General features: G+C 49.4%; 1 protein-coding gene and 1 long non-coding RNA gene across 3 annotated transcripts in view; one reads left to right on the top strand and one right to left on the bottom strand.

Annotated features, from left to right (window-relative positions):
• LOC127004033 (uncharacterized) overlaps positions 1 to 13,747 on the top strand; it is a 200,395-nt gene that overhangs the window by 60,361 nt on the left and 126,287 nt on the right. The window lies entirely within an intron of this gene.
• Positions 1 to 13,747, bottom strand: part of LOC127004030 (protein inscuteable homolog) — a 130,578-nt gene that overhangs the window by 57,612 nt on the left and 59,219 nt on the right. The window contains exon 1 of one of the 2 annotated variants that reach the window (XM_050871258.1): positions 11,605 to 12,413. The exons of the other annotated variant lie outside the window; for it this stretch is intronic. Within the exon in view, the coding sequence (XP_050727215.1) occupies positions 11,605 to 11,643 (39 nt within the window). The 5' untranslated portion in view covers positions 11,644 to 12,413. Of the gene's footprint in view, positions 1 to 11,604; positions 12,414 to 13,747 lie in introns of those variants that run through there. 2 annotated transcript variants of the gene reach the window in all.

The raw sequence follows: 13,747 nt of genomic DNA on the forward strand, positions 1-13,747 counted from the left end.
GTTAAAAGTCAATATATAGCTTGAGATGAAAATTCATATATGTCTCTAGTTAATAAGAAGTATGATCCTATTCTTTTCTCCTACTCAAAAACATATTCATGCCTACTTGTGAAAGGGACGAAGAAAACAACGTGGAACAGTTTCGAAAACATTATCAACCTTACATTTGATCCTGTCGGTGAGCGGAAGGGAAGCGAGGCAAGAGGAAGGAAGAGAGGAAAGAAGAGGGAGGAAGCGTAAAAAGCCGGCGTTGAGCAAAAGGGGGGAGGAGGAGTAAGAAGAAAAGGAAAAACGAGACAAACAAAAGGGGCTGCAGCGAAAGGAGGAAGAGGAGGAGGAGAGGGCGGTGCTGAGCAAAGAAGCAATAGGAGGAAAATGAAAAACTAGGGAAACGAAAGGAACAGTAACAACAGGTGGAGGAGGAGGACTGAAAACCACGTGGAGGGCCTGAGAGTCTCGCCTCGTCGGGGTAGAGACGGTGCCGTGGGTCTGGTCGGGGACAAGAGCCGTGGAGGTGTGAGCGGCGGCGCCTCGTGGGCTCACCAGGTGGGCGCGTCCTCGCCAGGGTGCTCGCCAGGTAACGGTGGGCGAGGTTCATTAATTAACCTTCTTATCCAGGTTAATTGTATTGGGTACCTAACATTAGTCTCGCTGTGCTGCCCGGCCATCAATCTTCTTATTGGCAGCCTGTATATACTTTCTCCCTATTTGTTCTCTCTATCTACCTTCTCTCTCTCTCTCTCTCTCTCTCTCTCTCTCTCTCTCTCTCTCTCTCTCTCTCTCTCTCTCTCTCTCTCTCTCTCTCTCTCTCTCTCTCTCTCTCTCTCTCTCTCTCTCTCTCTCTCTCTCTCTCTCTCTCTCTCTCTCTCTCTCTCTATCTATCTCTCTCTCTCTGTGTCACTCTCTCTCTCTCTCTCTCTCTCTCTCTCTCTCTCTCTCTCTCTCTCTCTCTCTCTCTCTCTCTCTCTCTCTCTCTCATATTTATCATTATTTTCTCGTTCACTTTACCCTCGGTCCCTTTTTTCATCTCCCTCCCATCGAGTTCCTTCCTGCTTTCTTCCCTTTAATACCTGTCTTCCTTTTTTACCCGAGGAAGACATGCACCCTCGTCTTACTCCACCCACACTCGTCCCCTACTATTCCTTCCCTTTTTCCTCTTTTTCTTTCCCTGTACTTTCCGCTCTACCCGTCCATCCTCCCGGCCTTCTAACGGTCTCCTGGAAAAGTCTCCCCATTTATTAATTATCCCACACGCTCGCTAATTTAATCGCTATGGTTAGTTTGCGACCTGGTGGGTGGTTGCTTGTGCCCCTCCCGACACCCTCTCCCTTCCCTCCTCCCTTAATAACGGAGGAGCCTGACGGGATAAGGGAGGGATGGAGGAAAAATATGGAGAAGGCAAGATGGGGAAGCGGTCTGGAAGGAAACGAAGCGAGGGAAGGAAGAGGATGAAGGTGGGGAGGAAAGATGGAGAGGAAGGATGCTGAGGGAGAGGAAGGAAGAAAGGAAGGAAGGAAGGAGAGAGAGAGAGAGAGAGAGAGAGAGAGAGAGAGAGAGAGAGAGAGAGAGAGAGAACTATCAAGCACTGACAAAAACAACAACACATCGATATGGTGACCACGCCGTTAGTCACCTTGGTTGAGGCACACGGTACCCGTGTGCGTGTGTCCGTGTGCATGTGCATGGTGAACGCTGCGCCACGGTCCCGAGCAGCACTCGGACCCCTGACGCCCCGGGTCTCTTCGCGGAACAGATGCCACAACGGCGTAACTTTCGGGAAAACCTGAAACTCGTCGGTGCACTCCGGTGGGGCCGCGGCTTTCCTCGCGCCGCCCACCTGCCTCCGCCACCCGGGGCCTCCCATGTGCGAACGGGTCCCTTTTTTTTCAGGGATTTGCCGCCTGGCCGGGAGCTTCGGGGTGGTTTGGGGCTTGGGGCTGACCATTTCGCCTTCTAGACACCCCGGCATCACCGCCTCTTCTGCATGCACTACGGACGAGAAGGACCCGCCGCCCGCCCGCGTGTCTCCTTTCCCGCCAGTCCACGAGGCTCTGAGCCATCTAATCGAAGCGTTGTCTTGCTCAGCTGGTGGTCTTTTCATCCCTCCTTTGCTCAGCTGGAGTCCGACTATTGCCCGGGTGGACCACCAAGTACATACCGTAGGGTAATGTAGAAATAAATCAAGAGCTGAGTGACCTTTACCAACACCAATAACCTACTTCTGTGGTGCCGTCCCCGCGCCTCGCCTTGCTTTGCTTTACCCAGCCGTCATGTGCATAAGCCGCCGCCGCCGCCTTCCCACACGACTCTCGCCTCCAAGGGCAGTAATGTGGTCGACCTTTCCTTCCCTTTCTAATAGACTTGTTTCCCGAGTTTGTCTCAATTCACGATACTTTTTGCCCGGCCGACTCACTCCTCAACGCGGGTCTTTAGCTGCAAATGTCGGGGTGATGGTGATGATCTTCATGGCCCCGGCGAATGAAAGAGATAATCATAAAGTTGAATCGTGCCTACAACCTGTCATTACGTGCAATACTGGCGTGAATTAAACACTCTTATATTTCTGTAACTGTTTCTCTTCCCGTTGGGCCGCGTGTGCCGCAGGGCTGAATATAGCGAGGCGAGGGTCAGGCAGCGTTGGCGTGGGTCGGTGTTGTATCTCACGGCGGTATTACCAGAACGAGGCCCATGTCTTGATAAGGAGTCTCACAATAAATGCTAAATAACCCTCAGGTGGTCAGGTACTAATTAACTGGTGATGTGTTGCTTGCTACCTTTCTTTGCGGGAACTGGGGTCAAGATTTTATTATTTGATAGGGCGTCATGATCAGGGTTTAAAAGGCCCCTAAACAGCGGGCTTCTCTCATAGGAAATGCTTGAAGGTCATTTTTCACTGCCCCGCGCACTCTCGCCCCTTCTCTCAGTCTCTCCCTGCCTGCCTACCCTTTCCTTCTCAGACGATCCGCCCCAACCACCTCCTGCTCCTGTCTCCCACGCCATGAATCGAAGTAACGAAGCAATTGCTCGAAATGTATTATCGTAACAAAAAGAGAGAGAGAGAGAGAGAGATTCGTTATAGATGATGCATTGCTCTATATGTCTTTTAATGAGCCTGGAGCCTTGCCGTTGGTCCCCTTCAGGCTGGGACACTAGTATACTCAACATGCCTCTTGATCTCGTTCAGCTTCGTTTCCTCATAGCCAACAAGCGTCTGGTCAGTGTCGCCGAGATAACCTTTCCCTGCGATTCTGACAACTTTTTTTGTGGTGTTGAGACCGTCTGGGGTTTGGTTACTCGCCGTTTTGTCTGACATGAATTTCCTGAATGGGAGTTAACACATTTGTTTGTACAGGTGTTTGTGGCAGAGCCAGTCAGGTAACGGCGGCCTACCTGTGTTCTCCGAGGGTGTTTCTAACGCTATAACTCGATCTCCGCGTTCCTCGGGACTCGTTACATTGTGTGTCAGGATGTTATGAAGCTCTTGCAAGGCTAATGGCGCGTGACCTAGGACGCGGCTCATCGAGGGATGTGGCGGGCCTAGCGGTTGTTCTTAGCGAATTATGTAACACTCGATTGTCGCTGCGGCGTTGACCCTGGCCGTCTTCCGTTCAGACTGCCCCGCGCCGCCCCGTGTCGCCGCTGGGTCGCAGCGCATCACGCCCCGCGTCTTACTGCACACGACCTATCTATATTGGCATCAAGACTCACTTCAGCCAGAATATTTGCAAAAACAGATATTTTACGCAAAATCTGATAGTAAACTGGATATATAACGGCGCCCATCGGTCACTCCGAGGCTCACGGCGAGGCCCTGGGCCCTGGATTAGAGAGGTCGCCTGATCTATGAATAAGTGAACAGTTGTAACGGGACGCCGCGGGAGGCGTGGTCAGTGTCCCCGCCGCTGTAGTAGCAAGCCAACTACGCGACCATCGCCGGCCACCACGCCGCGTACCGGCAGGGAGTGGATGGTGTGTTTGTGTGTGTGTGCGTGTGTGTGTGTGTGTGTGTGTGTGTGTGTGTGTGTGTGTGTGTGTGTGTGTGTGTGTGTGTGTGTCCGTCCGCGCGTGCGTCTGTGTCTATGGTATGTGCACGTATGCCCGTGTTTGTGTGTGCCCGTGGGGTGCCTGCTCTACCAGCTACATTCCTGTGTTTGTCAGTGATCGCTGAAATCAAATTGTCAGGCATCTGTGCCCTGACGAGCACGTACCCTTTCAATAAAGTGTTGTACCTTAATTTTCTTTCCTGACGTATGGGCGGCCTCCCTCCCTCCCTCCCTCCCGCCCGCCCGCCCGTGGCTTCAGACGCCCTTGTGAGGCAGGCGCGACCCGCAGAACATTTTAGGAAGGAGATAAATATTCACGAGACGATAATTTTTTTCCCCCTTTAATCTTACACACGTGAACACCAGCCTGCCTCGGGTAATTGCACACCCTCGGCGAGAAAGAGCTGGCGATATGGAATTAGAATCTTTAAAAAAAATGTTGGGAGGTAACATTCAAGGTGCGCAGCCACGTGGGAAGGTGTGGGGAGGCTGCGGGTACACGAAGCCCGCCGCCGCGAACCCTTGAAAGCGTGATGAAGTGTGAGCGATGAGATGAATTTGTGGTGTGTGTGTGGCGAGGGAACGGTGATATATTATTGTAATGGTGAGCTTTGTTTGAAGTGTGTTCGATGGTGTGTATGATTATGGTGTGTGTTTCAGTGTTGTGTGGTGATCCTGTGGTGCTCAGTGGGCAAGCTTTCCATTGTAGGTGTGTTATAGTGAGAGTGTGATGTGTAATGCTGGTGACTTAAAGTGTGGTGATGCTGTGACGTGTGTTAAAGCCTTTATATGGTGACTGTGGAGTGTATTGTGATGTGATTTGGAGTGAAAATGGTGTATAATGTTTTTCAGGGCTAGTGTGGTGTATATTGTGAGACTGTGAGGTGTATTGGCCATGGCATGTGATATAGCAATGGTGTGCGATGTGACATGAAATATATATGTTGATACTTTTGATATTTGAGTGTGGTGTGCATAGTGGGGCTGTAATATGGAATGTGGATGGTGTGTGATGTAACTGTATAGTGCGTGGTGAGTCTGCAGCTTCTTGTAACGCCGTTGTGATGAGTCTTTTATCCAGCATCTTCGACGGCTAGCAATCGTCAAGTCCCCGATGGCGTACGTCTGACATCTTTAGAGTCTGTTTCATGGCTCAGTGCTCCAAAGACGCCCGCCGGCCACCAGTTCCCATCAGGCGTCTTCGGCAGTACATAAAGAGGAGCAAAAACTTAATTTGTTTTTACGTGCCATTTCCTCCAACCAAAGTAATTTTCAGCGGAGCGTGAAGGCTTTTATCTGCCGCCTTTGGGAGGAACAGTTAGTCGGATGTTGTCCAGTTCTTACTTAATACGGTATCCCACTTTTTCTGGGTTAGTAGTGGCGCGGCGCTGCATGGCTGAGGTTTATTTGTGGTAGGTGGGTAGGTCCCTAGCGTGCCTGATCCAGCGGGGTCCTTGGTTCTGCGTGTGGTGGTGATGGGTGCACCTACGTATTCTTGCGGGCGTGTGACTGAGGAAGGCAGTCTGGTGGGTTTTTTCCTGAGTCCCAGCGCAAGGTTAGTCATCGAAGTGTACCATCGTGTGTGGTCAGTTACGCTGCAGGTCTAATGACGGTGGAGCCTTTGATAATGTAACTCCTGGAAGTGGTCGTTTGAGACAGAGTACCCAGTTTGTGAGCCTTCATTAAGGGTTGGCAGACTCAAAGCGCCTCTCCTTACCATTTCGTTAAGCCTTTTGTGCAATCCCTCGTTGTAAATTGTTTGCTACGCTGAAATGAAGATTGTGGGAAGCTTTAGGAACTAGTGATAAAGGAGCAGAGAGGAGGGCGAGGGAGGAGGAAAAGGAGTCCCAAACCTTATCTTAGTGTGTCCAAGGATGGCAAGAACAAGAAGTCGGTGGAAGTAAAAGAAGCAGGAGGAGAAGGAGGAGGAGGAGGAGGAAAAGGGAATAGGGGAATGGGTCGAGGACGGGTACAAGGATAGCAAAAAGATAAGAAGACAAAAAAAAAAATGCGAAGTGGAAAGCAGGAAGGGACAAACACTGCTACGAAAGAGGCAACAAAAAGGCAAACAAATGACAAATAAAGAACACACACACACACACACACACACACACACACACACAAAACGAAACGAAACGAAACGAAGGCAAAATCAACAAAACTAAAACGAAAATAGGAAACCGTAGAGGGATAGAAGAAGGAAAAAAAAAGGGAGATAATTAAAGGAAAGATGAAGGATGACGGATGGATGCTGGAAAGAGAGGGAGGGAGGTGGGGAGGGAGGGAGGGCAGAACGAGAGGTAGTGGTGATGGATGCTGGAAAAGAGGGAGGGAGGGAGGCTTCGTGGATAGAGACGCCGGAGAGGATGGACGCGGGTAACGGGAGAGGAGAAGAGAGGATAACTCCGTGCAGCAGTGTTGTAATTACCGCGGGAGATCGTGATGGGGCCGTGGTGGTGGTGGTGGTAGTTGTGGTGGTGGTAGTGGTAGTAGTAGTGGTAGTAGCAGCGTGGGTATTGATGATGGTGGTGATTAATGAGTGGAGGAAAATGCGAATAAGAGGAAAGGAACAAATAGGAAGACTGTTGACTTAAGAACGTATATGATAAAAGAACAAAACAGCAGCAGATAAAAACAGTAATTACAGAAACAGCAACAAAACAGCACTAGAAAGACATCAACTAAGTATATAGAATGAAGCATGATAGAAACAAGAATATGAATGCGAGAGGACGAACATATATGAGGACGAGGAGGAGGAGGAGGAGGAGGAGGAGGAAGAGGAAGAGGAGGAAAAGGACGTACATAATCCTCCCCATCATGCTTGTCGGTCGGCAATCTCTCTCTCACTCAGACACACACACACACTCACACACACACACATACACACACAGATAGAGATAGATAGATAGATAGAGAGAGAGAGAGACCCATTGTTTAGTTATCGATCACATCACCATATTACCTCACATCCTCCTCTTGAAAGCAAAGGCATAGTCCTCCCTCCCTTTATCCCTTTGTGCCTCTTTCGTCATCATAATCATCATCAGTCGTAGTAGTAGTAGTAGTAGTAGTAATAGGAGGAGGAGGAGCCAGGTGAGGTGAGATGAGAGAGCCAAGTGAGGTAAAGGGAAAGGCTCATCTCACCGCCTCTCACCTGTTTTCATGTTGCCCCCCTCCACCCTTCCCTCCCCCCTGCCACTCCCACTCCCCCATCGATCACGCCGCTTGCTCTATCATCTTTCCGTAATGACTTAATGACGAGGAGCGTTACGTAAAGCCTCGGGAGCAGGGAGGAAAGGCCTTGTTGCTCCTCTGTGCTGGTTTTTCGTCCTGGTCCATCAGCGTCTTTCTATTTACTCATCTTAAGCAGTGCAGAAAAAAATATTAGATGCTTTGATTTGCTGAGGCTGTGTTTTTCTTTTAGCCTTGTTTACCACTTTTTATTTCCTTTATTTTGTTTTAGATTATGATTGCAGGGATCGTTTATTATGTCTTTATTATACATTTTTTTTATTCCTCTATAGTGTTGGGGGAAAAATTTGGTAGAGATGCTGTGATTTGCTGAGACTGTTTTTCTTTTTTAGCTCGTTCAATACTTTTTTTCCTGATATATTTTGTTTTAGAATATATTTGTTGAGAGCGTGTATTATGTGTGCTATAAACAGGGGGTCGAACTGTTTTCCCGTCGAAGTATAAAAGTTAGGAAAAGTAAAACAGACGTGATTCTTTCCTTCCCTCCGTCTGACAGCCTTAGGACTCGCTCTCGCTTCCCCTCCGTACATTGTCTTCTCTCCTTTCTTTTCCTTTGCTAATCAGTCCCTTTGGTTTGTAATGATAGGTTCTTTGGGCGTGTACCGGGTGCTATCTCTCTCTCCCCCTCTACCTCTTCTTCCTCTTCCTCCTGATCCGCCTCCTCCCATGCTTCCCTCATCACTCCTGAACAAATAGAGGCACCATGATAATCCCTTCACGCCCAGCGCTCCTTCTCTTCCCTGATGCCTGGTTGCCTTTTCCCTCCCTTCAGCGGCCATCATTCTCTCCGAAGGATCTTATTAGCCAATCATTTATGGCCTCACGCTCCTCCGAGGCTCCTGAGGGCCCCGAATGCAGTCAGTCCTCGTTGCCTTTTTCTCTTTCCCTTTTTCTTTTTACCTGAGTCGCCTTCTAAGTTCACGCCACGGGATGTTTTGCTAAACTGACGTGTTGTAGGGGTAAGGGATTGGATTTAGCTTTATATATTGTTGTGGGTTTGTTTTGGGGGGGTTTTAGTAAAGGAGAATGCAGCCAGGTGAAAAAATGCGGTAATAATTGCATTGTCGGCGCCAGTTTTACGAGGCTGGGATGAAGCTCCGCCGCCGCTGGTCAGAGTAAACATTCTTCCATTTTTTTCGACGCGTCCCTTTTCTTTCCCTTTTTCACATTTTCTTATTTTTTATGGCCAGGTCGAGCGGCAGCCACAGACGGGGCCGAGTTTACGACACTTGGGGGGCGTGATTAGAGTGTCCTGCGACGCCTCCCTAACCTCCTGCCGCCCCTACAGCAGTCCTCGCCTTCTGTCCACCCTTCCGTCCTTCCTCTCCTCCCACCTCTTCTTTTGTTTCTATCCCTCTTTAAACTCTCTTGACTCCGTTCTCTTTTTTCTTCCTCTTCCTGCCCCTTTCCTCTTATCCTGCTTCTTCTTCACCTGACTCACTTTTCCATTTCCTTCCTTCTTCCTTTTATCCTGCTTCTTCTCTTCCTAAGTCTTATCCTTTTAATTATCCTCCTCTTGGTTTCCTTCCTCTTTCCTCGTTTCTGTCTTGGCTCTATTCTGTTGCTTCTATCCCTCTCCTCCTTTACCTGACTCCCTTCCTCTTCCTCTCCTTTTATCCTGCTCCCTCTCTCCATCCCTCTCCACCTTCACCTGACTTCCTTTTCTTCTTCTCATCCTTCTTCCTTTCCCTCTCCTACGTCTCTTCCTTTTATTTTTTTCTCTCCCTCTCCCATGTCTCTTCCCTTTTTCCTCTCCCTCCTGGTTTCTCTTCCATCCTCTGTTTTCCTCCTCCCACGTGTCTGTACCTGTCCAAGATGTCCCGTAGGATTTGTGAGCCTCCTACAACCACTCACCCCAAACACTAATCTGATCAATTATGTCGGGTCTTGTTTGTCGAGAGTCATCTTAAGCTGCCGAGAGGAAATGAATGTATGGCCGGACAGGGAGCAGGAGACGAGAGGATAGAGGGGGGAGTAGAAGCACCGTGGTTAGTGTGGTTTGGCGGAGTACTCTTTCAATGAGGAGGGAGAGTGTTAGGGGGAATGTATTATTCACTCCCTGCGGTTGACTTTCACCTCAGTTCACCCTTTGGCATTCCCGTTTTCCTTTTTTACAGAGTGGTTCAATGTTAGGGGAAAGAAAACGGTCTGGAGATTGCAGTCTTGACGCCGCGGTTGAGTTCTAATGAAGGTGACGCAAGTTACTGTCTCCTCTGGCCCTTTCCCGCCTCCCCCTTCTCCGCACAGACACTCGTTAACAGAAATAATACACGTACCCTTTTGGGCAGATTTATTTGTCTCGTAGCGACGGAGATAAGACACAAGGGGCAGCTCGTACACCAGAAGCATGGCGTGCAGAGGCGGAGATGGACTGCGGCGGGGTGACACGCTGGAGAAAGTGCGCTAATTAGCGAAACACAATGCGGCGCCGCTATCCTGGTCCGGGCCGCGACGGGAAGGGATTAGTGACGCATGGCTCAAATCTCGGCAAGGATAATTCGTCATCCCGGATTTTATTTCTTATCCCTGCAGCCTTCCTTTCGTTTTCTTTTCCCTCTCCACCTTCACCTCTCCTCGCGGGTCCACGGGGCGCCTTGTTTGTTGTCGTCACGGGCCATCAGCCGAGCCACCAGCATCTGATAGCTTCCTCGGGTAAACCTCGTGGGAGAGGGAGGCGTCTGGAGACCTCCACGTCCGAGGGACAGTAAAGGCTGTTGCCTGAGCCCAACGTAATCCCGTCTAAGAAGAGTTCCTCCATCCCCTGCCGATCCGTTGACCTTCCCTCATGTCGTCCCTTACACAGATCGTCTCTTAATTAAGTGTTGGCGAGTTATAATGCGTGTATTAATTGGGGAAGACGTTCATCCAGCTTATTCGTGAGATAGTCCATCCTGGAGTGACCGAGCGCTGCTGTCCCTGCCGCCGCTACAGTTTCTCGGAGCAGCAGCGCCTTTCCGGGCAGCTACACATCACCTCGAGTCTCATAAGGCGAGTTCGATCTTCGCCGTGAGTCCGTACTCGGGGACGGCGCGGCGGGAGTCCACGGCACAGATGTCACTGTCCGGCAGCAGGAGGAAAAGGGCGGAGGAAGGGAGGAAGGAGATGCAGGAGGGCGTAGAAAGGCAAGCCAGGGCGTGGCGGGCAGGCGGTTCTTACGTCATGGGGTGCAGCCGATGACACCGATAACGAGGGAGAATAACATTACCACATTCTTTTTTCATGTGGCAATATCTCTGCATAAGAATAAGTAAGGGCAACGAAGGCCTTTATTTAACCTTTTCCTAAAGTTCACAAATTTTCGTAGTGTTTGGTTCGTATTAGAATTTTTACGTTGCATATGTTAGCTGTGCGTGACTTGATATTCAAGATAATAATCTAGAAACTCAAGGTATACCGCATATGTTTATTCTCTCTGTATATAAGAAAGATTCAGTGATATTTGGTGCACCGCGGTGGGCGCGCGACGCAGGGTAACAGTATCACTTGAGAGTTGGGATTCGCTTGAAAAATGGAAACGCCTGAAAGCGAGTCCTAATTTTTTGCTGTGGATGATGAGCGAGGGAGTGAAGGCGACCTAAAATTTGCATCGATTTCTGTCCTGACGAAGAGTTGCCTGGTCACGGTGAACGCCCTGCCTGGATGCTGCCCTGCCTTTGCGCTTATCATTCTTGTCACATCCTCCTCTTCCCCTATTTTTTACCGCATTACTGGTCTGCCACTATATCTTACTGCCATCGCCGCCATTATGATGATTACCGGCAATGCCATCGTCATGTCGCTACTTGTACCACCATTCTTCACTCCCTCCCACTAACACAACCCCATCACGTCCTCTTCCTCCCTTCGCCGCATCCATCACACCATACTTATTCCCCAGTACCGTAATCACTAACACCATTCTCTTTCTATCTCCCATGCTACAAAGACAAACGTGTATTAAACCCAAGCTGTCGTTCTGTGCCGTCGGGTCGCCAAGGGGTCGTCTAGATAACCCATCCCTGGACCTCGACTTTCACTCTCAGCACACAAGGCGGGCAAGCATGGAGGGACGAGGCGACCCTGATGTTGGTGTTGCCGTTGCTCTCTGGTGCCCCCATTGCCCTGCCGTTTGCAACAATAGGGCAAGGGACACGGCTCACCACTCAGCGCTCCTCCCCATCCAGAGTGGTGAGCGGGAAGGGGGCGGGAAGGGGTGGGTAGGGGAAGGAAAAGGCGGTGGTTGTAAGAACTAAGGGGGTGGGGGGTCAGCCTCATTGCCGTGGCATGCAACGGGGACAACCTCGAGGCGACATGGAAAACTCCTTACCTGGATCCATTTGAACACTGCCGAAGGGAAGTCCCGCATCTTTCCGAAGACTCATTCCTCTGTGGATGTCATGTTATAGTTCCCAGACACACTCACGTATACCAGTGACGACACGAACTTATCTTTCCATTCAAAATCTTTCCTCGTCACTTATCACTTCGCCTGTCCCTGTGTATCCTTGTTTGCGGGGAAGCTTGAAACCAGATGCACCACCACTGTTAGTTGTTGCGGTCTTGTGGTTGAAGGGAAAACACACAGATTACCGCACGCACAAGCACTCTCTCTATCCGCGCGCTAAGTGGGTGGCTGCTTGAAGTCCGTCCGTCCGTCAGCTGCTGCTCCTCCGGTTCCTCTCGCCCCTCGCCTCCAGACCATACTGAAAGGCGGAGAGGTTTCCCGCGCCACCCGCCCAAAACCGATCCATACTGTTCAAAGCCCCCGCGGCTGCCCTCGTCCGATTCCCCTCTCGTTCTCGTCCCCCACGTCCCCACAACGCCATAACTCATCACAGCAACACCGCATCACCTTCACAACCCAGCTACAACCCCCTCCTTTCCATTCCATAACTGCAACACCAGAATCGAATCGTTTATATGGAAGTACAGTTAGTTTTCGGAGCCTCGTATGGGACTCTGAACGCTTGTGACGTCACGGCGCGCGCGAGGGGAGGCACGTGCTGGCGGGAGCAGCTGCACGGGTAACGAACGTCGGGTCCAGCGGCATCCAGACACAATGTGGAGGCTGCTGGCGTGGGAGCGACGGGCGAGGGGGAGAGGGAGAGATAGGGAGAGGGAGAGGGAGAGGAAGAGGGAGAGGGATTCCGACACAGGGCTGAATATTGCTGTATTTATTAGAGGTGTTCGTCGCATATATTCATTTTCTCTCATTATTTCTCTTAGTTTTTATCTTTATTCTCTCTCTCTCTCTCTCTCTCTCTCTCTCTCTCTCTCTCTCTCTCTCTCTCTCTCTCTCTCTCTCTCTCTCTCTCTCTCTCCAGGACTTACTGTTATGCCAATATATTGATTTCCTTTTTTTTCATCTCAGGTTTATCAACATAACCAACCTGTTTGGCGCTGTAAATCCTGTCTGGTGATTGTGTTTGTCTGTATGTCTCTATGTAAGTCTATATGTTTGCCTATCTGTCTTTTTTTCGCTTTCTCTCTATGTCTATCTAAATCTGTCTTGGCATCGATTGGCAATTTTATCTATTTGTATATGTGTTTTATGTGTTGTTTTTACGTACTTCATTATTTATTCATTCTTTTATTCACTTTTCTACCGAACAGATAATCAATGCATATATTTTTTTTTGTTTTACTTTTCATATACACTTGTATGTAACTCTTTATAAATGTTTTGAAGTGTGTGTGTGTGTGTGTGTGTGTGTGTGTGTGTGTGTGTGTGTGTGTGTGTGTGTGTGTGTGTGTGTGTGTGTGTGTGTGTGTGTGCAGGTGTGGCTCTCTGCTCCCTTTCCTCCCCTTGATGTGTTGGGAATAACGGTCGCTATCACCACCACCACTACCACCACCACCACCACCACCACCTCGAAAATAAGTTCCTCCGTCATCGTCATCCTCGGCGTTACTTTAATGGTCGTCAGGTGTGTTATTTCCTGCCGAGTCAGAGTTGATTAGTGTATTTATTTTCGTTATTATCATCAACTTTCTTATTTACTTTTACTCGCTTCAGCCTTTCACTCGTCTCTCCACTGTTATCACCTGTCCCCTTCGTCATCGCATTTAGAACCCGCCAATAATTATCTCAGCTATCAGTAGTAATGACAGCGGCAGAAACAATAGCAACAGCAACAGCAAGAACAACAACAACAACCACTGGGAACGTCTTACCACATCAGTATATACATCATAGGACATCAATAGCGACAACAACAATAACAGACACAATAGAATTTACACCACCATTACCACATCAAAGAACATCAATAGCAAAATATAAGGCAACAAAAGCAACAACAACAATAACAACAACAAGAAGTAAACCATTCAAATCCACCACCAGAGCCAATTTTTCACCACCACCACCACCTCTATCATCACTATCTTCATCACCTCAAAATTCATCCCCTTTCGGTCATTTCCACCACCACCACACCCACCACCACCACCTCCACCACCACCACACC

Source organism: Eriocheir sinensis, chromosome 27 (assembly GCF_024679095.1).
Source record: "Eriocheir sinensis breed Jianghai 21 chromosome 27, ASM2467909v1, whole genome shotgun sequence".
Taxonomy (NCBI): domain Eukaryota; kingdom Metazoa; phylum Arthropoda; class Malacostraca; order Decapoda; family Varunidae; genus Eriocheir; species Eriocheir sinensis.